The sequence below is a fragment of the Microchirus variegatus genome, assembly GCF_963457635.1.
Source record: "Microchirus variegatus genome assembly, chromosome: 11".
In the NCBI taxonomy this organism is placed as follows: Eukaryota; Metazoa; Chordata; class Actinopteri; order Pleuronectiformes; family Soleidae; genus Microchirus; species Microchirus variegatus.
Window position 1 is genome coordinate 24,920,281 of NC_139812.1, and position 27,358 is coordinate 24,947,638.

The following is a 27,358-nucleotide window of genomic DNA, read 5'->3' on the forward strand; positions in this document are numbered from 1 at the left end:
TAGCTAGCTGCTAGCTAGTTATATAAGGTTGGTAGCTAACATCTATCTATCTATCTATCTATCTATCTATCTATCTATCTATCTATCTATCTATCTATCTATCTATCTATCTATCTATCTATCTATCTATCTATCTATCTATCTATCTATCTATCTATCTATCTAAAGTTATGGTACAGTGAAGTTTTTTGTTTGCACAGACTTAAGAGTTGTTACCTTCAGGCGAACCACACTGTGAGTGATGGAGTGTGTATCTGTAAGTGCAGTTTTCACTTGTTGCCATGGTAGGAGGCCACTGAGCCTTGGAAAATCCACACTCTTATTTTTTTTTTTTTCCTCCTCCAGCTGACTGAGTCGAGAGCGGTCTGGTCGTCCGCTTGGCTAACTCCGACCCCAGCCCCCGCAGGAACGATTGCTGCACATATTGAATGTAGCGAACCAATCAGGGAAATAAATGTGCATTTTGAACGTCATTGTGCCTGATGAAGTGTCTCCTCTGTGCCTGTTTCAGACGGGAAGGTGGAGGTGACCAAGGAGAGCCTGAAGCTGTGCACCATGGGGCCTGGGAAGGTGTTCGGAGAGCTGGCTATTCTCTACAACTGCACCAGGACCGCCACCGTCAAGAGTGAGTCTCCACAGACGAGAAACATCCACATCGCTGTGTGTTTAACGTTTTCCTCTATTTTACACACTACGCACGTGACGAGTCATAAAAAGATAGTTCACTCGCTCTTTAACCACTTTATTCTCCACATGAGGGTCAATCCCAGCTGACAGAGGGTGAAAGGTGGGGGTCACAGATCCACAGTAACGCACTTTAAAAAAAAAAGAATTTGAGGAATAAGTCATTGTAGCATGAATGAAAGATGACCTGAAAGATTTTTCAGTTTTCAGTATTTCACCGAGAAAGGAACAACAAATTAACTTTGTCAGTTGAGACAAATAAAGCTAATCTTCAAGTTGTTTTCATTCCCCTTCTTGAAGGCAGCAAACTGAATTTATGTTTATAAGCTGGATTGTGTTGACAGCGCAAAACATGCTGCAAATGATAAACGTCAGGTGGATCGTTGCCTCATTTTTCACTCCACATCCATTTTTTTTACCTCCACATTTCCTTAAAGCTCACATAGAGTGGTCCTGTTGCACATATATGTTAGTTATGGAGGTCTACTTACATACATTAACTTGTTTTTATGGTCAAAAACCTTCTAGCGCCGGTAGAAATCTCTTCTTACTGACGCTCTCCTCAGCTGCGGTGTTTCAGACTGAAATCTCACCCCCAGAAGACAGAGTTTGTTGTGATTGGCCAGCCAGCGTAGAGCCTTCCCAACTGTCTTGTGATTGGCCAATACCCGGAAGTGACGTAATTAGCACACCAGCTAATCCCGGGTAAAAGACACTTTTTCGTAATCTGAAAAGTATCTGAAAGTAAGACTTCTTTTGTAAGAGATCTTTTGTTCTACCACATGACTTGCTAGCTTTATAGCTAGCTTAGACAGACACACAGACAGATAGGTGTTAGCTACCTAGCTTATATACCTAGCTAGCAGCTAGATAGACAGATAGATAGATAGATAGATAGATAGATAGATAGATAGATAGATAGATAGATAGATAGATAGATAGATAGATAGATAGATAGATAGATAGATAGATAGATAGATAGCTTAGACAGACAGATAGGTGTTAGCTACCTAGCTAGCAGCTAGATAGCTAGGTAGCTAACCAATTTTTTGGTTTCTGGACATCATTTTAAGGTTTAGGGGGAAAATGTCTATATTGTAGGGATACAACTAATTAGTCTTTCAAAGAAAACAATCAAACACATTAACCCATGACAAAAGCAACTGTTGCTTTCAACGCCATTAATCCGATACGGCGTATAACAATGTATTTTTAACAACAAAAACACAAGGCTCATAAACCTCGCCGCCGTTAACAGCTGACGTCTGCTGCCTCTGTGTTTATTTCATGGACCAAAGGACTCATCAATTGATTATGAGAATAAGCTTTAGTTGCAGCCATGGTAGCGTCAAAAATCAGCAACTGAGCCAAACTTTTCCTATTAGAATGGAGTCAGTCTTGGTCACTATAAGTGTAAATTGACAACCACCATTTGATTGATGTTTCATCATCAACTGTTTGACCAAAACAGCCGTGAACTCCTCATCTGTTGACACGATACCGAATACCTGTTATAGAGAGCCAACAGTGGTGGACTTTCAAAATAAAGTGTCACCATTTGTGCACGGAAACGTCCCCTCAGAAGACAGACAGGCTGAGATGAGAGAAGATGTAGCTCCGGTGTCTCTGAGAGATTAAAATAAGTGGATGTAGGTCAGTGTCACAGTTAGCGCTCGATGCAGCTGCCTTTAAAAAACACCATCCAGTATTAGCACCGTTGACCTGGTTTGTGATATTATTGGCTGTTTGTGGTGAAAATCTATACGTGAGCCGCGAAATGAATGAATGCATGAAGGGCCGACGTCCTCTTGGGACTTTGAAGTTGTTATAGATGTTGTTCGCAGCAGTTTTTACTTAGCCCCTTTTCCGGTCCTGTGATGCCCTACGCCACTGACCAGCCAATGTGACGGAACTCCCAGCTTCCGTTGCTATGGGAACAAATTCCCAGCGGGGGGGATTGCCTCTTCTATTTCCCTCATCAGTGACAGAATGTCTGTTCTTCTCCGTGGACTGGACTTTCCACCATGTCTCTCTTTAAGTTTATGTGGGTGCTTAGCTTTAGCCGTCGAGGTGACGCCGCTCAATAAAACCTCCGCACGGAACAAATGATGTAATTGTCTACACGGGGCAGACACATGTTTACAGCCTAACAGTGTCACCTCTCAGTGTGTGCTGTGCGTCTTTTGTTTTTAAAGGAGCCGCATGTAAAACATGTGAAACGGTGGCACGTAGCGTTTAGAGACTGTGGCTAATGCAATCGCTAACTCCTAACGGCGATTACAACTGGAATCAAGTGACAAACATATATATATATTTTTTAGCTTATTCTGAAGAACAAGTGCCTAGTAGATTGTAGTAATAGTAGAGAAACTTAAAAAACAGTAAAAAATTGTAGGATAAGTTGGTTCAAATACCATTGGCGTGAAATCGCCAAAATGTTCGATCCAAGATGGCGGCCTTCCTGTTGGGTTTAGAGCATAGGTCACCATCGACTTTTTTCACCGTCCCAACCTAATAAACGCGTCTACCAAGTTTCGTCCATGTACGTTAAACTTGGCAATGAGATGACCAAATAGACGTGTACGTTTTTTTTAGCTCCGCCCACTTCTAATTTTCCACACCCATTTACCGAACTGAGATCATTATATTATTGACTCACTATATTACTGACTTACTTATTAACATTCTGACTGACTGTACATTACATAACATTACATTACACATATAACTCTGGACAATTTTGAATTTTTATTTCGGAATTTTAACATGAAAACTGCTTTTTGCACTACTTTTAACCTTTGAAACTACTTTTAACCCTATTTCCAGTCTGTTTAATATTATTGTAATAGTGTTGCCCTGAGTGGAAGTTTGGATGTTGTTTTTATGTTTTTAAGGAGCTGCTGGACAGTTGAATTTCCCTTTGGGAAAAAATTAATTACTATCTAATCTAATCTAATCTAATCTAATGTTCTGACTTACTTACTAAGTTAATAACACTTTCAGACATAAACCTTCACCAGGATTGACGCCATCACGAATATCAGTCCCTCAAAAATGCGATTTATTTCCAGGAAAAAAAAAAACTGTTATTGCACAGAATGAAAGTTCATATTCAGTGTAAATGAAGTTAGCGCTTCTCTCACTTCAGAATACGTACGAGCAGCCGTTTCCCAAAGCACACTGCGGAGACTTTATTTTCCCAATTATCCCGGCGTCATTTAGTTTCTATTCATGCCGGAGAATTATGAAAATCACAAGCCTGAAACCTAACTTCGTTTTAAGTAAATCATTAGAGCGAGCTCTGCCTCGACGAGCTCATCAAATCCGTCGCGCGGAGACATAATTATGACCCCGATGACAATAAAAGCGGTGCTGAAGCGTCCACCGGGACAGATTTCATAACTCTGGTGTGAAGGGAAAACAGAGAAAGTTTAGCTCCAATTAAGAAAACTCTTGACATTACTGGAACAAAGATTTTATTTTTCTGTGCTTTTGTTCAGGGTCTCTGTAAGTTCTCCCAAGCTCTGACACTTTATTTGGTTTCGCGACATCTAATTAAATGGCTGTGTTTATTGGAGTTACTTTTCCCTTCAACAGTGCATTTTCGTTTTTGTCTAAATACATGTGCTAACTGGCCACTTTATTAGGTACACAAGATAGCTAATAAAGCTGCAGGAATGGCACCTGGTTCACGTCATGGTTCGACACTCACAGAAGGTCTTCTTCATGCCTTTGTTGGTGGATATTTGAGTTTCTGGTCATCAACAAGGAACTGTTGCCGTCACTGTCTCTGGATATTTGTTCTCTTCTCTGTAAAACCTCGATATGATTATGTGCGGAAAAAACCCAAGTAGGTCAGTTAATCCTGGAATGATGAAGACCGGCCCTCGCTGCACCAACAACCACACAGACACATTCAGAATCACTGAAATCACCTTTGTTCCTTTTTCCTGTTTAAACTTGAACAGCAGCTCGTCTTCAACATGTCGACGTGTATGAAAACACTGAGGTTCTGTCATGTGAATTTTAACGTTAACATGGAGCTGAAGAGGTGAATCTAAGAAAGTGATAGATGGTCTTACTAATGACTTATTTACTAACATGCTGACTTACTTTATTACTAACTTATTGACTGACTAAGTTACTGACTAACTAAGTTACTGACTTACCTACTCAGTTACTGACTTACTTACTAAGTTACTGACTTACTAAGTTACTGACTAACTAAGTTACTGACTTACCTACTCAGTTACTGACTTACTTACTAAGTTACTGAATTACTAAGTTACTGACTAACTAAATTACTGACTTACCTACTCAGTTACTGACTTACTTACTAAGTTACTGACTTACTAAGTTACTGACTTACTTACTAAGTTACAGACTTACATAATAAGTCGGTGACTTTCCTACTCAGTTAATGACTTACAAAGTTACTGACTTAGCTACTAAGTTACTGACTTAGCTACTAAGTTACTGACTTAGCTACTAAGTTACTGACTTAACTACTAAGTTACTGACTTACTTACTAACTTATTGACTGACTTACTAAGTTACTCACTTACTAAGTTACAGACTAACCTAATAAGTCGCTGACTTTCCTACTCAATTAATGATTACAAAGTTACTGACTTAGCTACTAAGTTACTGACTTAGCTACTAAGTTACTGACTTACTAAGTTACAGACTTAGCTACAAAGTTACTGACTTACTAATATTCTGACTTACTTAGTTACTGACCTACCAAGTTACTGAATTACTAAGTTATTGACTTACTAAGTTACTGACTCAGTCACTAACATTCTTACTAACTTACTTAATAATTTACTGATTAACTTACTGACCTGCTAACTTACCCGCTGACTGAACTTACTTAATAACTTACTAGGTTACTGACTGACTTATTTGCTAATTGACAAACTGACTAACTAACCGACTTACTAATTCTAACTGACTTCCTGACTTACCGACTGACTTATACTTGCTGACTGTCAATCTTACTATCTTACATTTTTGTCTCCAAATAATTTTATCGTCTGTTTTTTTCCTGACGGAGGAAAAGTATACGAGCTCAGAGAAATAGATTGTTGGACTTAACTCCATGTGTTTCCAGTAGAACTCACTCCCTCGGCTGTATCGTGTCCCCACAAGCTCCACCGATCAATATTTTATATTTGCTCTGCAGAAATCCACACTTTAGTGAGAGCGTGATGGTTGGAGATGGAGTTTGGCGGCTCCTCCTCCTCCTCCTCCTCCTCCTCCTCCTTCTCTTCCTCCTCCTCCTCCTCCTCTTCCTCCTCCTGCTGCTCTTGGCAAATGATTTTCCATGGAGCCTGTGAGACAAAAGCAAACGTCACCAGACTGAGATTACACTGCGGCCGCGCTCCCCGCCCATCAAATCCATATCAAATCATTTTCACGTTTTCAGACCAACTGTGAGGAGCGCTGGCCAAAAAAAAAAGAAGTGAAGAGAAGTGATAAACACAGGACAACAATGACAGGGAAATGATGGAGCCACCTCAGGGGACACCGCAGACCAAATTGATTTTTTTTTTTTCGGTCTGCAGACAGATGAGAGAGATGGACAGTGGCCTTCTGCCGCTGAATATATTCTTTTATTGCATCAAAATACCACGATTTTTCCGCGAGGGACTCGGACTTGACAGCGCCACAGGATGCGATTCAGCAGAGTGACGCGTCGAAACCTTTGACAGGAGCGAGCGAGCGAGCGTCTGACGGCGGCTAGGGAAGACGTGTTAGAGCGGCAATAAGAGCAGTTTGAGTGCAGCGAGTCAATATCGTTCCAATAATTCATTTATAACGTCGAGGTTTGCGGGGGGTGTCAACGCGTGGGCGACGTCTCGATCGACTGCCCTGCCGCCAGCGTTTGTCCTGGGATTAGGGGTCGAACGTCGTAAGCGTTTGTCATTGATTGGCTACCATACATTGCATACATTGAGACTACCTGTCCATGTTTATGTATGAAATGTATAATAAGTTATATATAATCTTATAAGGCTATTGGATGATTAGAAAACCTTTAAAAACCCTTGTGCAATGATGTTGGCACAGCTGAAAACAGGTTTTGCTGGTTCTTTGACGAAAGTGAATAAAAATCATTATTTCTAATCTTGTCAATGTCTGGAATATATTTTCTATTCATTTTGCAACTCTTTTGATAAAAAAGTGTGACTTTTAATGGAAAACACCAAAATATTGTATAGGTGACCCCAAACTTTTGAACGGTAGTGTAAGGGTGAATTCCATTTCCTATCTTAAACCTCAAGCTCAACCCTTAATCTTAACTGGCCCTCAAAACCAAGTGTTGAGGGTTATTTTGTCACTTAGAAATGGGACACCCCTTAAATGCAGATACGTCTTCAGACTGTAGGGGGCAGAATAACGCGAAAGCTGCGTCCAGTCTGTCAACTCCCAAAAAAGAAGAAGAAGAAGAAGAACACATTTAAGTCATAATTTGTATATCTCTATTAACAAAGAAAATACTTACATTTGTAGCGTACTCGTTTTGCTGCTTTCGGCGCCATCTTTGTTATGTCAAAACACGCAATGCATTCTGGATAGCCCTTGGAAAATCTCAATATTGAGGGCGATACAGCCCTTAAAGGTGCATTATGTAACAAATCTAAAGCAACTAAAGCCATAAAATCCTCCTAATATGTCACAGAGACTCAGGAATAATGTTCATATAACAAACTGAACTCAGCAACAACAACAGTACAGACAAAACATTTGCATTAAAACCATTTTTTTTTGCAGACTGCAAATCATGTTTATGTTTTGAAATCATGTTTTTTTTGCACGTGGCGCCACCTACCGCCGTCTAACGATCATTGCGGTCAGTGGAGTCTCAGCTGCCGAGCAACCACGGGTTGCCAGTTACGTCAAACAAAACGAAACCTAAAAGATCTCGGTATTTTTGAATTTGAATGCCGTTTTTGGCCACATTCTTACATATGGCACCTTTAAACTTGCCCCTCAACTTAGTTTTTGTGAGAATAGAGACAGCACTTTTGAGATTGAGGGTTAAGCAAGGAATTGGTCATTTCGACCCATGTGATCACTCACGTGTGCACTCGGGGGGGGAAAAGGAAACCCTGCGTAGTTGTAAACATGGACTGTGTGCACACAGTTAACACTCATGTCTCCCTGTGACTCAGCCTCTGGATCTCACGTCCAAACACACACTGATGGACTTGAAGTGGGCATTTGTGGGTTTTTTTTTTTTTTTTTTTTTTTATGCTGGAATGTGTTTCCCCTGGTTTTTTTTCACGCCGCCGTGCACATCCAGAAATGAGGTTTTTGGCTGTTAAAAGGAGCGTGGGCGTGTGTGTGTGTGTGTGTGTGTGTGTGTGTGTGTGTGTGTGTGTGTGTGTGTGTGTGTGTGTGTGTGTGTGTGTGTGTGTGTGTGCAGGTATCGGGCACAAACATGCGCGGCTCAGAAAATGGCGCCATTAAATTGACTGGAAGCTAAACGACTGGGGGATTAAAATCTAACAAGTGTGCAGCATGGGCTAAAAGCTTACTTGGGAGAAAAAAAAAGAGAGAGAGAGAGGGGGGGGGGGGGCGTTGTGTACTTTTCTGAAAATAAAGGAGGTAAAAAGGGGTGAAATTAAAGGGGATTATTGGGAGAAAACAAAATGTCCTTGCTTGTGTTTTACAGGGTGAGGGTTTGCTCTTATTCAGACGCCCACAGACCCCGGGGAGGAGGCTGCGTTTTCATCTCTTTCGCTTCCTCGTACACTGCAGCACTGGCTGTATGTATTCACAGCTCTGATCCCAGTTTAGAGCCGGGTTAACTCGCCGGAGAACACGATTATTTGGCGTGATTCTCCTACTCCTCGTGTATTGATATGCATCATCGTCGCTATTCAGTCCTAATTCCACGTGGTAACGGCGAAACGAGGACGAAAATAAACATTTCCTGGTTATAAATCTGTGGTTTAAGCGCGACAGACGTGTGTTTTTCCCCCTCGTTGTGTTGCTGCAGCATCATCATCTCCATAAGAACACACCAGGTGTTCTCTTCTTCTTCTTCTTCTTCTTCTTCTTCTTCTATGCTGGCATCAAAGCTACGCCTGAGCTATTTTTGGGGCAGGAAAATATCTCATTGTCAGTTTCCTACGCGAGAGTTTGTGGTTATTGTTATGATGACAATAATGTTCAAAATGTAACCGAGCAATAACATCGCAGAAAACGTCAGCGAGAGCGTTTCAGTGTTTAATTCACACTTCAGACGGAACAATTAGTCGAAATTAAATGGTGACCTTTTTGCGGTTTACTCATTTCATTCTTTCAAGCTGTGATTTTGATTTTTTAGAACAATCGCTTGTTAATTAAATCACACTTCCATGGATGCGACATTTTGACAGATCTGTCTAATCTTGCTCGCTTCGTTAAATTCATATTATTGAATCACTATGTGTTCCCAGGGGAATCTTTTTTTTTGGTACTTTTTTTTGGCACTTGTTGGAAGAGCAATATATTTGTTATTTTTCAATTATTCATCCTGAGCCCGAGCTACGCTTTAGCACACAGTGACGAGGCAGAAGAGTTCATGATTCTCTTCACCAAAGCTCCCTTTACACCGGGCACTAAAACAACCCAAACAACACCTGTAAGTACAGGTCTAAATACACCCGAGGCGCATTAAGGACGGATTGTTATCCGATCTGCCAAACCACTTCGGGAGGTGGACGGAGACACTTTGTGACCACATTGAACAGAAGTGTAAATGCAACGAGTCTCGAACCACTACGTGAGTAGCGTCTCCTCTGATTTTGTTGGTTTTCCTCTCATCAAAGACGACTTCCAGGTCGTCCAGGTCATAATCTTCTTCAGTCGTTAGCTGTTGGGGGCGACTGGACTTGCTTGAGTTGTTTTGATGAGTTGAATCCGAACACCAACCATCAGCCGCACCTACAACGCTGTCCTGAGCTCTCTTCCAAAAAGAATCAACAAGCAAACACATAGCAACAACAGTGACGTCCAACAGACCACGGAATAGTGGACCCTATGCCTCGCTATGGACCCGTTCAAGATTCAAGATTCAAGAGGTTTATTGTCATATGTTCAGTTAAGACAGACATCACACTGCACAATGAAATTCTTACTTTGCACATCGCTCTGGTCAAAAAAAAGAGTAAAAATGAACTAAAAATATATATATAACTAAACAGTGTCAGAAATATAATTGAATAAAGGCTACAATATAATTTAAGTTAAAGATGTACAGACTAAAAATATAAACTTAGGTTTAAGAGTGATCTTAAACTGAGGTAAACACTTTGAAATACTAAATATACCAGTATAGAAATGCAAATTAAAGTGAAATTTGAAATTGAAAAGTGAAATTTCAGACCTTGTTTCAGGTCTGCAACGACTCTATGGATCGGTATACCTGGTTCTTCCCACTAGTTAGTCAACTGAACTAACTGAAGCGCATATTCAACTCAACTCAACTCACCTCCACAGCTAAACTACTGAAGAAAATTGTTGTTGTTCTTGTTGATATGGCGGCAAACAAGATGCGACGCTGTAGTCTGCCGCTGGGGAAAAATTTGCAGAAGAAGAAGGGGGAGGTGACGTAAGGGTGTGGACACTGGAGACGCATGTTAATACCAGGTGTAAATGCATAAAACACATTCTAATTGTGGGAGCAAAGGAAGGGGGCCTAAGATCAATCAATCAACCTTTATTTGTATAGCCCACAGTTTACAAAACAATAGTTTGTCTCACGGGACTTCACAGGGTTGGTAACATCGTCTGTCCTTAGACCTTCGACCAGGGTAAGGAAAAACTACCAGGGAAAAAACCCTTATAATAACCTTAGGGAGAACCACAGGTGAGGGATCCACTCCCTGGACGGACAGTAGATGTTACCCCAAAACATACAATACACAAGGACAAAGAATAGGAAGTAAAAAGTCTTTAAATGCCAGGATCCGTCTGGATCACTGGGTTTGTCACAGCCTGTAGCGGAGGTTGTTGTGGTCAGAGACTTGGGGATGACGGAGTCTTCTTTCCTGTCCTGACCTCATGATGTTCACTGGTGTCAGCAGAACTGCAAGAGATAAAAAAATCAGTTTGCGCCATCAGGTACAATCGATCAGTACCCTTTCCAAGTTACCTGGGTACTAAGTTGGTATAGGCTTTATTGGGGCAACTTGGATGGAGCCACCATGGAAACTGCGGACAAACCCACTTAGGATCCACATTGTTAGCCCGATAATAGTCCATATGGGGCCCACATGGACTTCGGGCCCGGGTTTGGTACTCTGAAGTAACTCAGTAGGTAAGAATTAAAGTACCGCCTACTGGCTACACCGACTTTGCCTGTCGGTTCTCCAGCTTCCTCCCACATGTCCAAAAAAACACACACTTTAAAATCGGCTGTAGGCGTGAACGCGTGAGTGCATGCTTGTTCATCGTCTCCGTGTCTGCGACTGCTGTGTCGGCCGCAATTGGCTCCAGCGAGTGAACGAGTGAGTTTAGTTCAGGCGCGTGACCGAATGTCATTTTTTTTTTTTGGGGGGGGGGGGAAACGGGGTCGTGTGTCTTTTATCCACGACACGGGAGCAAAAATTCACTGACTGAAGTTCTACGACGTTTCTGAAAGCCCCAGTGCACACACACACACACACACACACACACACACACACGCCCACACAAAGGCAGACACACACTCCAGCCTGCACTTTGACAGGTTCACTTTCAGAGAGACTGTCTTTCTCTTTTAGCACGCTCCACGGATGAAACATGACAGCTCGCAGAGAGCTGATGTTTAGCAGTGCCTGGGCATCAGTATTCTCACACACACACACACACACTGTAACACCACTTCACGTCATGATACGACAGAAAGAAAATGAAGCGGCGGCAGCAGCAGCGGCAGCAGCAGCAGCAGCAGCAGCAGCAGCAGCAGCAGCAGCAGCAGCAGCAGCAGCAGCATTGTTCTGCAGGCCTCTCGGAACGACCCCTTTTTAGTGAGTGATAGCTCAGTCGTATTAAAACCCTTCCTTCCGCCGGCAGTCGGCAAACATTTGTCTTTCTAATCAGTCGCAGAGAGAGAGAGGGGGGGGGGAAAACGTGCTCTCACCTTTGTGTAAATCTGCGAGCGCGAGTGTGTAGTAGTAGTCGTGCGCTTGCTCTGCTCAGTCTCAGGAATCAAACCGTCAACAGTGAGTGAACCGTGTTTACGCAGAGCAAAGACGAGGCACAGATACGAGCTCAGCGGAGAGTCAGGTAGAAACTACTGAGGGAGGGAAAAGGAAAAAGGATGGCAGCGCTTTGCTTCTGTTTAAATATTTAAACGTGTTTTGTCTAAAGACTGTCGGGGGGGAAACCTCCTCGCAGGTCTCTTTCACTTTGTGGGAGTAAGATTTCTCTGATCTTTTCCGTTATTTATCTCCCCCGATCGTTGTCGGACCTGGTCGTGACGTCACCGGCTGGAACTGGCAACATAAACAAACTATGACGCTGAAGTTTTCCCTGCTTCCTCCAGGTCCAGGGTTATTATAGTTAACGTAAACTGAGTCTAAAACTAAAACTAGCAGTTAGAAAAGTATTAGGTTAAAGGTGCATTATGTAATAAATCTAAAGCAACTGGCCATAAAATCCTCCTAATATGTCACAGAGACTCAGGAATAATGTTCATATAACAAACTGAACTCACCAACAACAACAGTACAGACAAAATATTTGCATTAAAAAAAAATCTTTCTTTTGCAGAAATCATGTTTTTGTCAGTAGAGTCTCAGCTGCCGAGCGACCACGGGTTGCCAGTTACATCAGAAAACGAAACCTAAAATACCTCTGTATTTTGAATTTGAGTGTAGTAACCGTTTTTGGCCACATTCTTACATATGGCGCCTTTAACTGAAATAAAAAAAAAAAAATTATAATTAACTAATAACTAAATAAAAACTACAATGAACAAAGCAAAACTAAACTGAAATTTTGTTTTTCCACAACTTCATTCTGGAGTACAGACCATTTGAAGTTCCACTTTTCAATTTACCTGCAGGTGTTAAAGGGTTAAAGGTTAAAGAATGAAATTAAAGTCATTGATATAATCCATATTATTTTGGTATTTGGTGTCCTTTCCTTTTTACAAGTCAAGGTTTCCTCGCCCGAAAAACAAAGACTAAAACTAAATAAAAACTAAACTCAAGCTACTAAATCATTAGTTGAATTAACTAAAACTAAACTGAACTAAAAAAAAAGCAAACTGAAAAACTAAATAATAATAAAAACTAATGAAAATTTAAAAACTATAATAACCTTGAGCGGATCTCAGAAGCAGCACTTGTGATCATGAGGCGTCTATTTAATGTATTGTCTGAAGTAAAAATGAGAAATAAAACCTTTTCTGTGTCACGGTATGTAGTTTTAAGACCATTCGGGGGTTAGAAATTAGTCATTTAGAAGTAAAAAAAAAAAAAAGTGATTTATGAATCAAGATGTGACATATTTATAGTTTATAACGGTGAAAAAGTGTCAGGCAGCGTAACCTCAGCCTTTCCATTTAAAATTAACTGCTGGCTCAGGATCAGGATCAATTATTGACTAATTATATATGACTTTCAAATAGTGCAGTTCAAATACTTCTAAAAATCTTTGGTGTTTTTTTGTTTTTCTCAGTGTAAATGTGTTGAGATCAACACGTCACACACGGCCTGTGACTGAGCGGCGTTTCAATTGAAGCTGTCGCCGTTTAAGTGCCAGCGTTGTGCAAAAAGCAAAGGATGTGAGTGCACTAACGTAAAAAAAAAAAAGTAATCATTATTTACTGTGCTTTTTGAAAACTACGCGCCGCGCTTGAAATATAGCACTTTACTGTAAACACAGCTCAACTCTCGCACGCAACGGCGTATCCTTGTGAATACTAATGTTTTGTTTTTGTTCGCTTTTTGGCATGCGACGTGCGACGAATTGCGTGATCCCTTGAATGCATCCCGTAGCCGTTCCTCTAAGCCCTGTTCCTGTAAACCAGGGGTTTCCCAAAGTTTTGATACCTGAGGGCCAATTAAGGAACCCACCATTGGACTGAGGGCCACCAAAGGAAAAAAAACAGAGAGAAATCCCATTTGTAAAAATTATAATGACCAGATTGCAGTTCTACAGTTTAGCGTTAAGTAATATAAGAGTTAATATAATGTAATTTAAGCATTAATATAATAACGCTTAATAATTTACTGGTTAATTTTCCAGTATTTTGTCCATTGTTCTTACCTTCTAATTACAGGTTAATACCAAGTAACACATTTCTGTTACCATATATTTACTGGGTAAATAGCTAGTAATTGGAGGCTGTAGCTACCTGCTTATTACCAGCTTATAACACAATAATACACTAAAATACCATATAGAAATTATTTAAATACTCCGTATTTTTGTTAACACTTATTGGTCTGTATCCAGTAATGTCCAATAAACATTTAAGATTAGTAGCTCCGGGATTAAAACTATCAACTGTAATTCTTGCGGGCCGCCAGAAATGTTTCTGCGGGCCGCCATTGGCCCCCGGGCCGCACTTTGAGAACCAATGCCGTAGAAGTTAACTCACCCCGTTTGTCGACTGAATTGATCATTTTCGGCCTCTGTTCTCCAATTTATCTCCCTATTTAACAGCCTTAAAGTCCATAACACCAGAATCCATGGAGGAAATCAACATTTTTTTTGTCTGTAGCTCATTTTGATAAAAAAAAAAAAATTGTGAAAAAATCGTATCGTGAACCGTTTCGAGTCGTGAGTTGAGTGAATCGTTACATCCCTACTTATGAATACTAATGTTTTGTTTCAATTTGCTTTTTGCATGCGACGTGCGATGAATTGCGTGATCCCTTGAATGCATCTCGTAGCCGTTCCTCTAAGCCCTGTTCCTGTAAAAGATAACTCACCCCGTTTGTCGGCAGAATTGATCATTTTCGGCCTCTGTTCTCCAATTTATCTCCCTATTTAACAGCCTTAAAGTCCATAACACCAGAATCCATGGAGGAAATCAACATTTTTAGCTGAAGGGGAAGACGCGGACGTTTTAAATATACGCTCCTGAGTGTCCTCATCAGTGAATTTCACTTTCAATTTTTTAAAATTATGCGTTTGGATTGACAAAGGCACACAGGACTAAACCACCCGTGACCTGATTTTGCTTTTTCTTACAATGGAGATGAATCGCTGTAGACCATCATCATCACCATCATCATCATCATCACCACCATCATCATCATCATCATCCTCATGCTCGGGGCGACAATAGGTCAAGATGCAGCTGTATTGTTACAAATAAAAAAATATTTTATTTGGACATAATTTGTCTGTAGCTCATTTTGATAAAAAAAAAAATAATCGTGAAAAAATCGTGAACCGTATCGAGTCGTGAGTTGAGTGAATCGTTACATCCCTACTCATGAATACTAATGTTTTGTTTTAATTTGCTTTTTGCATGCGACGTGTGATGAATTGCGTGATCCCTTGAATGCATCTCGTAGCCGTTCCTCTAAGCCCTGTTCCTGTAAAAGATAACTCACCCCGTTTGTCGGCAGAATTGATCATTTTCAGCCTCTGTTCTCCAATTTATCTCCCTATTTAACAGCCTTAAAGTCCATAACACCAGAATCCATGGAGGAAATCAACATTTTTTAGCTAAAGGGGAAGACGCGGACGTTTTAAATACGCTCCCGAGTGTCCTCATCAGTGAATTTCACTTTAAATTTTAAAAATTATGCGTTTCGATTGACAAAGGCACACAGGACTAAACCACCCGTGACCTGATTTTGCTTTTTCTTACAATGGAGATGATTCGCTGTAGACCATCATCATCACCATCATCATCATCATCACCACCATCATCATCATCATCATCATCCTCATGCTCGGGGCGACAATAGGTCAAGATGCAGCTGTATTGTTTAGATTGTGACAAACAATGTAGTAGATTGTGTAAAAATGTGTCCTATTCTAGAGGATCTGACATACACACACACACACACATATATATATATATATATATATATATATATATATACACACACCAGCTGGGAGACTGAGATATAAAGGTCAAAAACAACAACAGTAAACAACAGTGCAGGTAAACGCAGGGAACGGCAGATAAATTCCGCGCAGGTTTGTGCCTCTATTTTTAGACGCTTGTCCTGATACTGTCTACAGTCGCAGACGTAACAACTACCTGGAAAATAAAACGCGTGCAGATTTGGAAAGAAAACGTCGCCCTGGCATCTGTTCGTCATCTCGTGCGATTTTGTTTTCTAAACACTGATTTTAGTGCGATAGTATATGCGTAAAGATGTATGAGATTCTCTTTTTTTTTGTCTTAATATCAGCTTGTATTTGTAAAGCGAGAGATCGGCTGCAAACTTTGGGAGTGAGAGGATGGACGGACGGCCTGAGGTATAAGTACATCTGGAGTGTTATTATCTCGCTGATATAAAAAGACAGGGGCGGCTCTTTGAAAAAAAAAGGCAATGTATTTGACTCACACTCCAGACTTCGGTCGTGTAGACATTGAACACCATCATTAGGCGTCGCGGGGCTGCGAGGAGCCGCAGATAAGGGCTTTCAGACTCTCGGCGAAAAAAGCCTCTGAGTGCTCAGAAGAAATGAGGGACACCATCAAATAACCGTCTAACATCTGTGCTTTTTCTAAAAATATTCACAATAATCAGAGGTGCAGGTGCAGGTGCATGAATGAGTGAGTGATGACTGCAATACCAACCGAATTCAAAGTAGCTTAAAAAGGGAAACAGGGTTGTAAAATCAAAGGGTAACGTCAATGATAGATAATAAGGCAATAACAACAACAACAAACGGTGGAGTTTAATAATAGAAACAGAGAGGAAGTGAAGGCGAAGAGTGTTTTTTTTTTTAAAGCAATAAATGTATCAGGAAAAGGACTTTATGGAGAGATTATGCTACTCTGAGATTGAGAGATCGTCGTTGAAACAGAATCCTCATCTAAATCTAAATCTCGACCGTACGATCGTAGCCGGCCTCCCGCATCCGCCGTTGCATGTTAACGTCGGCCATCTTGTTCCTGGATGACTCCAGCTTCTTCTGGATCTCGTCCTCCGACCAGATACCGATCATTAGGCACTTGGTTTCGGAGATGCTCCACGTCGCGTCCAGCGCCCTCCTTCACCCCCGCCATTTTCTTTTGGAACAAACGTCCTGCGCTATATGCTAATTAGCGTCCTGCGCTATATGCTAATCGCCTAAACCCTGACCTCCCTGAATTTTTTTGCATCGAAATTAGACTTTGAATTTAAAAAAACATTACATTTCAAGCACTGCCAGATATTGAACGTTATTCTGGAAAAAAAGTTGCTCACAGGACATTTTCTGGCTCACTTTTATGGTTGAAGGAGCAACTGGCCATAAAATCCTCCTAATATGTCACAGAGACTCAGGAATAATGTTCATATAACAAACTGAACTCACCAACAACAACAGTACAGACAAAATATTTGCATAAAAAAAAAATATTTTGCAGACTGCAAATCATGTTTACGTTTTGAAATCATGTTTTGGCATGTGGCGCCACCTACCGCCGTCTACCGATCATTGCAGTCAGTAGAGTCTCAGCTGCTGAGCGGGTTGCCAGTTACGTCTGAGCTACGATGGCAGAGAAAATGAAACCGAAAGGACCTCGGTATTTTGAATTTGAGTGTAGTAACAGTTTTTGGCCACATTCTTACATATGGCGCCTTTAAAATAAGCACACAAAAAAGAGTCCAGACGGACATTTTGAGGCTTGGGTGTAGACTTAGGGGTCTTTTTGCTGCAAAGACAAGAGTTTTCACCACTACACCAACCGTCTAGTCCCCCAAAGACATTCAACAACAGCTGCGGGAGTCGTAGCCTGAGCCGTTAACGCTCACGGAAACTCAAAAAAAGAGACCGAGACCTACTGTTTGATACCAGATGTCGATCCATATGATTACAGATCAGGTAGAGTAACTGCGTTTGTGGTGTTTCAAGATACAGAAACACACTTTAGCTTCATGGGAACATGATTCTTGAGTGAGACGGTCCGCAAAACGCATCATCGTCAGATGGACGAATACACTTCATGGAGATGTTCACATTCAGATTGTCCATTAAAACCCGAGATAAAAAAAAAAAAATGCTCATTAAAGGCGAATAAAAGTAAATAAATATGCAATTTTTATGCAAACAAGGAGGATAAAAGTCACAGCATTGCTTTATTACCTCATTTATGCCACATTAAAAACGTGGACGAGCGAACAAACCAAGATAGCGCGTTGTTTGAAACGGCTAACGACCCCAAAACGCTCTCAAATGAGCTCGTGCCCAACAACGATGTCTTGATAGTTTGTTTGTTCTGTGTGTGGCTGAGGTTTCAGAGGATAAGTGAAGAAAATGCAGACGCATAGAGAGAGAGAGAGAGAGAGAGAGAGAGGACATGAAGGAATGAGGGTTTGGTAGATAGAATTCCAGTGGGATGGAGTGGAGGGCGAGAAAAAAAAAAGGAAAAGAAAGGAAAAGAAAAAAATCTCCTCCGTTTCTTTGGCTGCCATGGTAACACTGTTGCCAGAGTGCAGCAAGAAAATGCTGTGGTGAAAACGGTGGTGGATGGATCTGCCCGTGGGTAACGATGTCCCTGAGGCACTGACGCCCTCGGACGGACGAAGACGTGTCTGTAAGCGTTGTCTCGTGTCTCTGTTTAAAGGTTCTTCTTATGTGGACGTGTATTTGTTACCTGTTCAGTGAACACCTTATCAGGACCAGTCGTCCTCATGGAGACCAAAACCTGTCCCTGCTGAGGCAGAACCTGAAGGGTGAATTCCAATTCCTTGCTTAACCCTCAATCTCAAAAATGTGCGCTCCCTCTAGTGCAAGTGCTGTCCCGATTCTCAGAAAAATTAAGTTGAGGGGCAAGTTTAAAGGCTGTATCGCCCTCAATATTGAGATTTTCCGAGACCACCCTTGGGAGCAAGGGCTACCCAGAATGCATTGCGTGTTTTGCCATAACCAAGATGGGGCCGAAAGCAGCGAAACGAGTACGCTGTGTGGTAACTGTCAGCTGAATATGTCCGTGGTTGTAGTATTTGTATGAGTACCATCTTATAACTAACTGACAACCTAATAACTTGACTGACAAACGGATCGTAATAAATAATCCTGACGTAAATGTGTTCTTCTTCTTCTTCTTTTTTGGAGTTGACAGACTGGACGCAGCTTTCGCGTTATTCTGCCCCCTGCAGTCTGAAGACGTATCTGCATTTAAGGGGTGTCCCATTTCTAAGTGACAGAACATGACTGTTAAGACTTGGTTTTAGGGTTAGATTTAGAATTTGGCAGTTAGTTGTGACAGTTAAGATAAGGGTGAAAGATTAAGTAATTCTTTATGTCTGTGAGTGGGGAAAAGAAAGTTGGGGTTATGTTTGTTTTAGGGCGATATTTGAGCCAATAGTTGTGGGTCAAAATGTCGATTTGGTAATATATTGTCGTCCTTCCTCGTGCGGTACGATAATTGTTACTGTTTGTCTTGTCCATGACACAAGAGATGTTAAATCTCAAAGAGTTTTATACCTAGTGAAATATTGCTCTAAGATAAGCTCAGCTTCTTCTAAAATTGTCGCCTTACGTGATATTCGTATTCCCGTAGCAGCTCCTGCGTTAAAAAAACGCCACTTCCACGGAAGCTCCGCTTCTCTGGGAGTCAGCGGGAGCATTTTCCTGTGTGGATTTTGTAGAAGGGACGTAGACAAACAGCTGCTCGTCGATTTTCATTTGCACATAAACACTGCACATACTGTATTATAGCATTTCGGGTTTTGCATACTTGTCACGTTTCCTTGCTCTCGTTGCATAAATAACTGGGCCAAACAGAATGCAGAATTGCATCATTTTTTGTCCAGGGTATATACAGTGTATTTCCCACTGCCCGGTGAGACACACAAACCTCTAAAAAATACCACATAAACTGAGCTTTACAGCGCGATACGTCCAGATATCGCTCGTATATCGGGAGGACGTAGCCTCGAAATATCAAGATGCTATTTATAAGCCTCGTTCTTCAGCGCTAGGTTGGTTCAGCGCTCGAGGAAATGAAAGTGAGTCGATGTATGTACAGTCCCCAAATGTGTGTGTGTGTGTGTTCTTGTACTTGCGGCACACTGAGAAACAGTGAGGGTTTTTAACCAACAAAGTGAGGTCATTTTTACAACGTGAGGACATTTTGGCCGGTCCTCACGTTGTCTTCATTCAAATCACTTCCTTATGTTGTAAACATGCTATACTCTGTTTTTTTTAACAGTCAAATTTTAACACACTCAATTTGGTACAAAAACCCCGTTCCACCTGCAGACATTTTATGGTACTGCACTCAGTAGTTTTTTTTTTTTTTTATAGCTGTCATTCATGAAGTATATATTTTTAATTGTGTTGATTTATAAAGTGGAAAATGCTGGTCCTCAGTATGCGGCAAGTACAAGAATGTGTGTGTTTGTTCTTGTACTTGTGGCACACTGAGGACCAGTGAGGGTTTTTAACCAACAAAGTGAGGTCATTTTTACGACGTGAGGACATTTTGGCCGGTTCCTCACTTTGTTTTCATTCAAATCACTTCCTTACATTGTAAACATGCTATACTCTGTTCTTTTTTAACAGTCAAATTTTAACAAACTCAATTTGGTACAAAAACCCGGTTCCACCTACAGACATTTTATGGTACTGCACTCAGTAGTTTTTTTTTTTTATAGATGTCATTCATGAAGTATACATTTGTAATTGTGTTGATTTATAAAGTGGAAATGCTGGTCCTCAGTATGCGGCAAGTACAATAATGTGTGTGTGTTTGTGTGTGTGTGTGTGTTCTTGTACTTGTGCCATACTGAGGACCAGGGAGGGTTTTTAACCAACAAAGTGAGGTCATTTTTACGACGTGAGGACATTTTGGCCGGTCCTCACTTTGTCTTCATCAAATCACTTCCTTACATTGTAAACATGCTATACTCTGTTTTTTTTAACAGTCAAATTTTAACACACTCAATTTGGTACAAAAACCCGGTTCCACCTGCAGACATTTTATGGTACTGCACTCAGTAGTTTTTATTTTTTTTTATAGCTGTCATTCATGAAGTATATATTTGTAATTGTGTTGATTTATAAAGTGGAAAATGCTGGTCCTCAGTGTGCAGCAAGTACAAGAATGTGTGTGTTCTTGTACTTGTGCCATACTGAGGACCAGGGAGGGTTTTTAACCAACAAAGTGAGGTCATTTTTATGACGTGAGGACATTTTGGCCGGTCCTCACTTTGTCTTCAACAAATCACTTCCTTACATTGTGAACATGCTATACTCTGTTTTTTTTAACAGTCAAATTTTAACAAACTCAATTTGGTACAAAAACCCGGTTCCACCTGCAGACATTTTATGGTACTGCACTCAGTAGTTTTTTTTTTTTATAGCTGTCATTCATGAAGTATATATTTGTAATTGTGTTGATTTATAAAGTGGAAAATGCTGGTCCTCAGTGTGCGGCAAGTACAAGATTGTGTGTGTGTGTGTGTGTGTGTGTGTGTGTGTTCTTGTACTTGTGGCATACTGAGGACCAGTGAGGGTTTTTAACCAACAAAGTGAGGTCATTTTTACGACGTGAGGACATTTTGGCCGGTCCTCACTTTGTTTTCATTCAAATCACTTCCTTACATTGTAAACATGCTATACTCTGTTTTTTTTAACAAACTCAATTTGGCACAAAAACCCGGTTCCACCTGCAGACATTTTATGGTACTGCACTCAGTAGTTTTTTTTTTTTCTTATAGCTGTCATTCATGAAGTATATATTTGTAATTGTGTTGATTTATAAAGTAGAAAATGCTGGTCCTCAGTATGCAGCAAGTACAAGAATGTGTGTGTGTGTTCTTGTACTTGTGGCATACTGAGGACCATTGAGGGTTTTTAACCAACAAAGTGAGGTCCTTTTTAGGACGTGAGGACATTTTGGCCGGTCCTCACTTTGTTTTCATTCAAATCACTTCCTTACATTGTAAACATGCTATACTCTGTTTTTTTTAACAAACTCAATTTGGCACAAAAACCCGGTTCCACCTGCAGACATTTTATGGTACTGCACTCAGTAGTTTTTTTTTTTTCTTATAGCTGTCATTCATGAAGTATATATTTGTAATTGTGTTGATTTATAAAGTAGAAAATGCTGGTCCTCAGTATGCAGCAAGTACAAGAATGTGTGTGTGTGTTCTTGTACTTGTGGCATACTGAGGACCATTGAGGGTTTTTAACCAACAAAGTGAGGTAATTTTTACGACGTGAGGACATTTTGGCCGGTCCTCACTTTGTCTTCATCAAATCACTTACTTACGTTGTAAACATGCTATACTCTGGTTTTTTTAACAGTCAAATTTTAACAAACTCAATTTGGTACAAAAACCCGGTTCCACCTGCAGACATTTTATGGTACTGCACTCAGTAGTTTTTTTTTTTTTTTATAGCTGTCATTCATGAAGTATATATTTGTAATTGTGTTGATTTATAAAGTGGAAAATGCTGGTCCTCAGTGTGCTCCAAGTACAAGAATGTGTGTGTGTGTGTTCTTGTACTTGTGGCATACTGAGGACCAGGGAGGGTTTTTAACCAACAAAGTGAGGTCATTCTTACGACGTGAGGACATTTTGGCCGGTCCTCACTTTGTTTTCATGCAAATCACTTCCTTACGTTTTAAACATGCTATACTCTGTTTTTTTAACAGTCACATTTTAACAAACTCAATTTGGTACAAAAACCCGGTTCCACCTGCAGACATTTAATGGTACTGCACTCAGTAGTTTTTTTATTTTTATAGATGTCATTCATGGAGTATATATTATATTTGTAATTTTGTTGATTTATCAAGTGGAAAATGCTGGTCCTGAGTGTGCGGCAAGTACAAGAATGTGTGTGTGTGTGTGTGTGGACTCAGGGTTCCTGCTGCTATTCCCTCCCTGACTCTCAGCTGTGAGCGCAGGTGTGAGTCTGCAGAGACCGAGGCTCTTCTGGGTCTCGAGCCGACTCATAAAGGTTAAGACGTGTCTTCACACAGCGGGGACAGACACTCAGACTCTGAGACAAACAGTCCCTCAGCTGCAACTTTAAGCTGCTGCTCGTCTTTTCTTGGAACATTGCTGTATTATTTTCTTTTTAACGCTCACTCGCGGCCTCTCGTGACAACATGAACAGGCTAATAACCCGAACATGAATTTTGCTCTGGGGGAATATTGGAATAACTGAGAGCATCTCTGCAGAGGAGAGGATTATTATTTTTTTTCTGCAGCTTTGTTTTGGCGTTGAACTAATATGAATATTTTAATATTCATTTTTTTTTGGCATCTTATTGTGTAACAAATGTGCTTTTAGAAAAGCAATTTTCCTTGTTAACAGCTTCATAGTTTAAAACATCTAAAATGACTGTAATGGAGTTTGTGATGGTGGTATCGGACACAAAAAAAGTGATATTGTAACATCTAGACAACAGAGTTTTATTCCTCAAAAAAATTGAAAGAAAAAAACATCAGTGGTCTGACTTTCTGACTGTAATCTCAATATTCTGACTTTGATCTCAGAATTCCGACTTTATTCTGACTGTAATCTCAGAATTCTGAGTCAGATTAAAGTCAGAATTCTGAGATTACAGTCAGAATAAAGTCGGAATTCTGAGATCAAAGTCAGAATATTGAGATTAAAGTCAGAATTGTTCAATTAAAGACATATTGACGCAGAATTCTTAGAATCATGTCGATTTCTGAGATTAAAGTCAGATTAATGTCTGAATTCTGAGATTAAAGTCAGAATAATTCTGAGAGAAAAGTAATTCTCAGATTAAAGTCAGAATTGTGCAATTAAAGACAGATTAACGTCAGAATTCGGAGGAAAAAGTCTGAATTCTGAGAATAATGTTGATTTCTGAGATTAAAGTCAGATCAATGTCTGAATTCTGATCTTAAAGTCAGAATAATTCTGAGAGAAAAGTTATTCTGGGATTAGTCAGATTAAAATCAGAAGTCTGAGAAAAAAGTCAGAATTCTGAGATTCTGAATTTGAGATTAAAGTCCGATTAAAGTCTGAATTCTGAGATTAAAGTCAGAATAATTCTGAGAGAAAAGTGATTCTGAGATTAAAGTCAGAATTGTGCAATTAAAGACAGATTAACGTCAGAATTCGGAGAAAAAAGTCAGAATTCTCAGAATAATGTTGATTTCTGAGATTAAAGTCAGATTAAAATCAGAAGTAATATTAATAATACCTTTAGTTGTATAGCACCTTTAAAAACAACAGTTTACAAAGTGCTTTTACGTTACTTAAAAGTACATACACACATATAAACTTAATCTGTACACATAATCTATAATTAAAATAAATATTAAACTGATTAATGGTGCATACAAAGAAAGAGAAATGAGATTAAAGGATAAAAAAAATTAAAAGTCTGAGAAAAAAGTCAGAATGCTGAGATTAAAGTCAGAATTGTGCAATTAAAGTCAGGTTAATGTCTGAATTTGAGATTTAAGTAAGATTAAAGTCTGAATTCAGAGATAAAAGTCAGAATAATTCTGAGAGAAAAGTAATTCTGAGATTAAAGTCAGATTAAAATCAGAAGTCTGAGAAAAAAGTCAGAATTTTCTAACTTTTTTCTTTCTTTCAATTTTTATACTAATACTCTTCTGTGTTGGTTACATAAAGGTTACATAAATAAAATATAAAACATATATAGTTCAAAGATACATTGTTCAATTGACACAAAATGATGTGATAAAGCTCAGGGAGCGTCTGAAAACCACAGTTAGACGTTTTTAGTGTAAACCGTCTCCTCGTATAGTTTGAAATTGACTGTCGGAGCCGTAAACAGCCGATCGTCCACAAAGCAAAGTGGAGCGTGTGTGACTCACACTCTGCTTCTGTTTATCGACTTGGCTGATGCTATGCACTTGTTGATCTAAGGGAAAGTGATTATGTAAGAGACGCGGATTCTCAAACACACACACAGAGAGAGAGAGAGACGGAAAATCTGGCCTTGAGAATAAGAGCTCATAACAATGAGTCTTTCATCCTCCTCTAAAAGCCTGTCCTTTCACTGGCTGCCAATCACACAGCCTGTTCTCTACAACACACACACACACACACACACACTTCATCGCAATCTTTGTAAAATGCGTTGAATTCAAATTCTGCAGAATGCAGAGACCTTTGGTGACACGGAAACTGAAATCAAAGTTTCCCCCGAATTCAGACGTTTAGCCTTAAAAACCGAGCTCAATTTCACGCTCCGTGAGAAGTGGATGAAGGGGAATAGAGTATGATATCGTCTATAATTCATATGCTGTAATTCCTCTGGCCTTGTTATGTGTGCACGTGGTTGAGGGGGGAGAGGAAGCAGCTCTTAAAGCTGCAGTACGCAGGTTTGCCAGGAAAAAAAAAATACTATATAATAATATTATCACAGCTCTTTGAGCTCCTCTCATAGGATAAACAAGGACAAAAGTCACTCTATATGCAGATGACTTTAATGTAATTATCAACAATGCCAAAAAATAAATAAATCCTGTTTGCTGCACCTTTAGGGATTATTAGATTATTCGTCGGGATGAATGTCAAAGGGATAAATATAGAATTTTTTTTTTTTGCTCCTGTGTGAAAGTTAAACCAGCAGTTTTTATTCATTTGAAACTTATTCATTAACAGAAAACATCAATTTGTTCAATTTGTAAAAATTATATTTAAAGTTGAGTTTTGGTGGTTCAATAAATACTCAAGTTTTGAAATCAATGAATATCGTGTCTATTAATCATGATTTCAATATCAGTCAAAAATAATTGTGACCAATATTTTTGCCATAGTCGTCCAGCACTAGTTTAAACATGTGACAGTGTCATTGAAAAACATGTTTTTTTTCCTAGATTTTTTTAATTTCAGTTTTACATATATGATCTACATACATGATACACTTTGCATGCTTTCTTATCCTTTATAAACAGACAAAATACAAGTTATTTAATTTGTAGTTTTGTATTTTTAATGTTTTAATGAATTGCTTTCCAAATGGCGCTGTGGAAAAGGCCCACACACGAGCCCACATCTGACAGGGAAAATAGCCAATACTGCGGCGTGGCACCTGGTGGTGGTGAAACAGTATTGTGCAACAAATGAGAGCTTGGACCCCCCCCCCCCCCGATTATTAATGGGTATTTCGCACACTGGATGAAGCCCATGTAGAAGAGGAGATGAATTCCTTTAAACCAGGTTAAAAAGTTCCTCCGAACAGCGAGGTACCGTACCGTGTGTGTGTGGGGGCTGTTTCAAACTGATTTCTGTGATTATGGCTTTGAAGAAGAACAATTACGATGCCAGCGTTTCCTCTGCCACCGTCTCTCTTTGACGTAACACATTGTTCTAGTTCGTTTGTCTACCTCCTGAGCGAAATGAGAAATTTAACTGCTCCTCTTGACCCACGTGGGCCCCGACTTCTCCGCTCAGAGTGAGACATCCATTATTAGAGAGTCTACGGTTTTACAAAAGCTGTAGTGTTCAAATTTTTATTACAATTCCATCACGGTGAGTCTGACTCTTGCCTCACTGTGATGGTATTACTAATTTATCTCCACTGTCCAGCTCTAACATCGTCAACTATAGACAGACAGTGCCTTTGAATATAAAGCTCCTGTTGACAGGTAGATTAGATTAGATCAGACGTTTTTGAAGCGTCACTAGGGAAATTCACTTGTCACAGCAGCAACGAGTCTGAGGTGGACAACTATGAAAGGGCTCAAATGCAAATAGAAAATGGAAATAACAGGTGGCACGATGTTCTTGACTTCCTGTTTCCGGGTGGCCGACTTCCTGTTGGGAGGTCATGGCTTGTAGACGTATTCAGGGCGGGTTTCTTGTGTTACGTATGAAGTTTCCAGCCGATCGGTCAATGTACGGTGAAGTTACGCGGCGCAAAATTCGCCCAAATTCTGACGGTTGCCATGGCCACGCCCCTTTTAATCTGCGAGACCGTTTAATTTTCCATGTGTCTGGTACAAATTGTATCTTATATCAGTTTGATTAACAAGCTCAGCCGAGTTGGATCAAGATGGACGCCAAAAAAAGCCTTTAAATATAAAGCTCCTGTTGACAGGTAGATTAGATTAGATTAGATCAGACGTTATTGAAGCGTCACTAGGGAAATTCACTTGTCACTACAGCAACAAGTCTGAGGTGGACAACTATGAAAGGACTCAAATGCAAATAGAAAATGGAAATAACAGGTGGCACTATGTTCTTGACTTCCTGTTTCCGGGTGGCCGACTTCCTGTTGGGAGGTCATGGCTTGTAGACGTATTCAGGGCGGGTTTCTTGTGTCACGTATGAAGTTTCGAGCCGATCGGTCAATGTACTGTGAAGTAACGGGGCGCAAAATTCGCCCAAATTCTGACGGTTGCCATGGCCACGCCGCTTTTAAGCTACGAGACCGTTTAATTTTCCATGTGTCTGGTACAAATTGTATCTTATATCAGTATGATTGACAAGCTCAGACGAGTTGGACCAAGATGGACGCCAAATTTCAAATTTGGCACCATTTTTTTTTACGTATTTCGACCTTATTTATAACGTTTAGTAACTAAAAAATGCGATT

At 40.1% G+C, this 27,358-nt stretch overlaps 1 protein-coding gene across 3 annotated transcripts in view; it reads left to right on the plus strand.

The window, feature by feature from the left end:
* Nucleotides 1–27,358, plus strand: part of LOC310934377 (cGMP-dependent protein kinase 1) — a gene marked incomplete at both ends in the record, with an annotated part of 169,169 nt that overhangs the window by 60,657 nt on the left and 81,154 nt on the right. For all 3 annotated transcript variants that reach the window (XM_083898089.1, XM_083898087.1, XM_083898088.1), the window contains one exon: nucleotides 512–625. In XM_083898089.1, coding sequence (XP_083754215.1) covers nucleotides 512–625 — 114 coding nt within the window. The remainder of the gene's footprint in view (nucleotides 1–511; nucleotides 626–27,358) is intronic.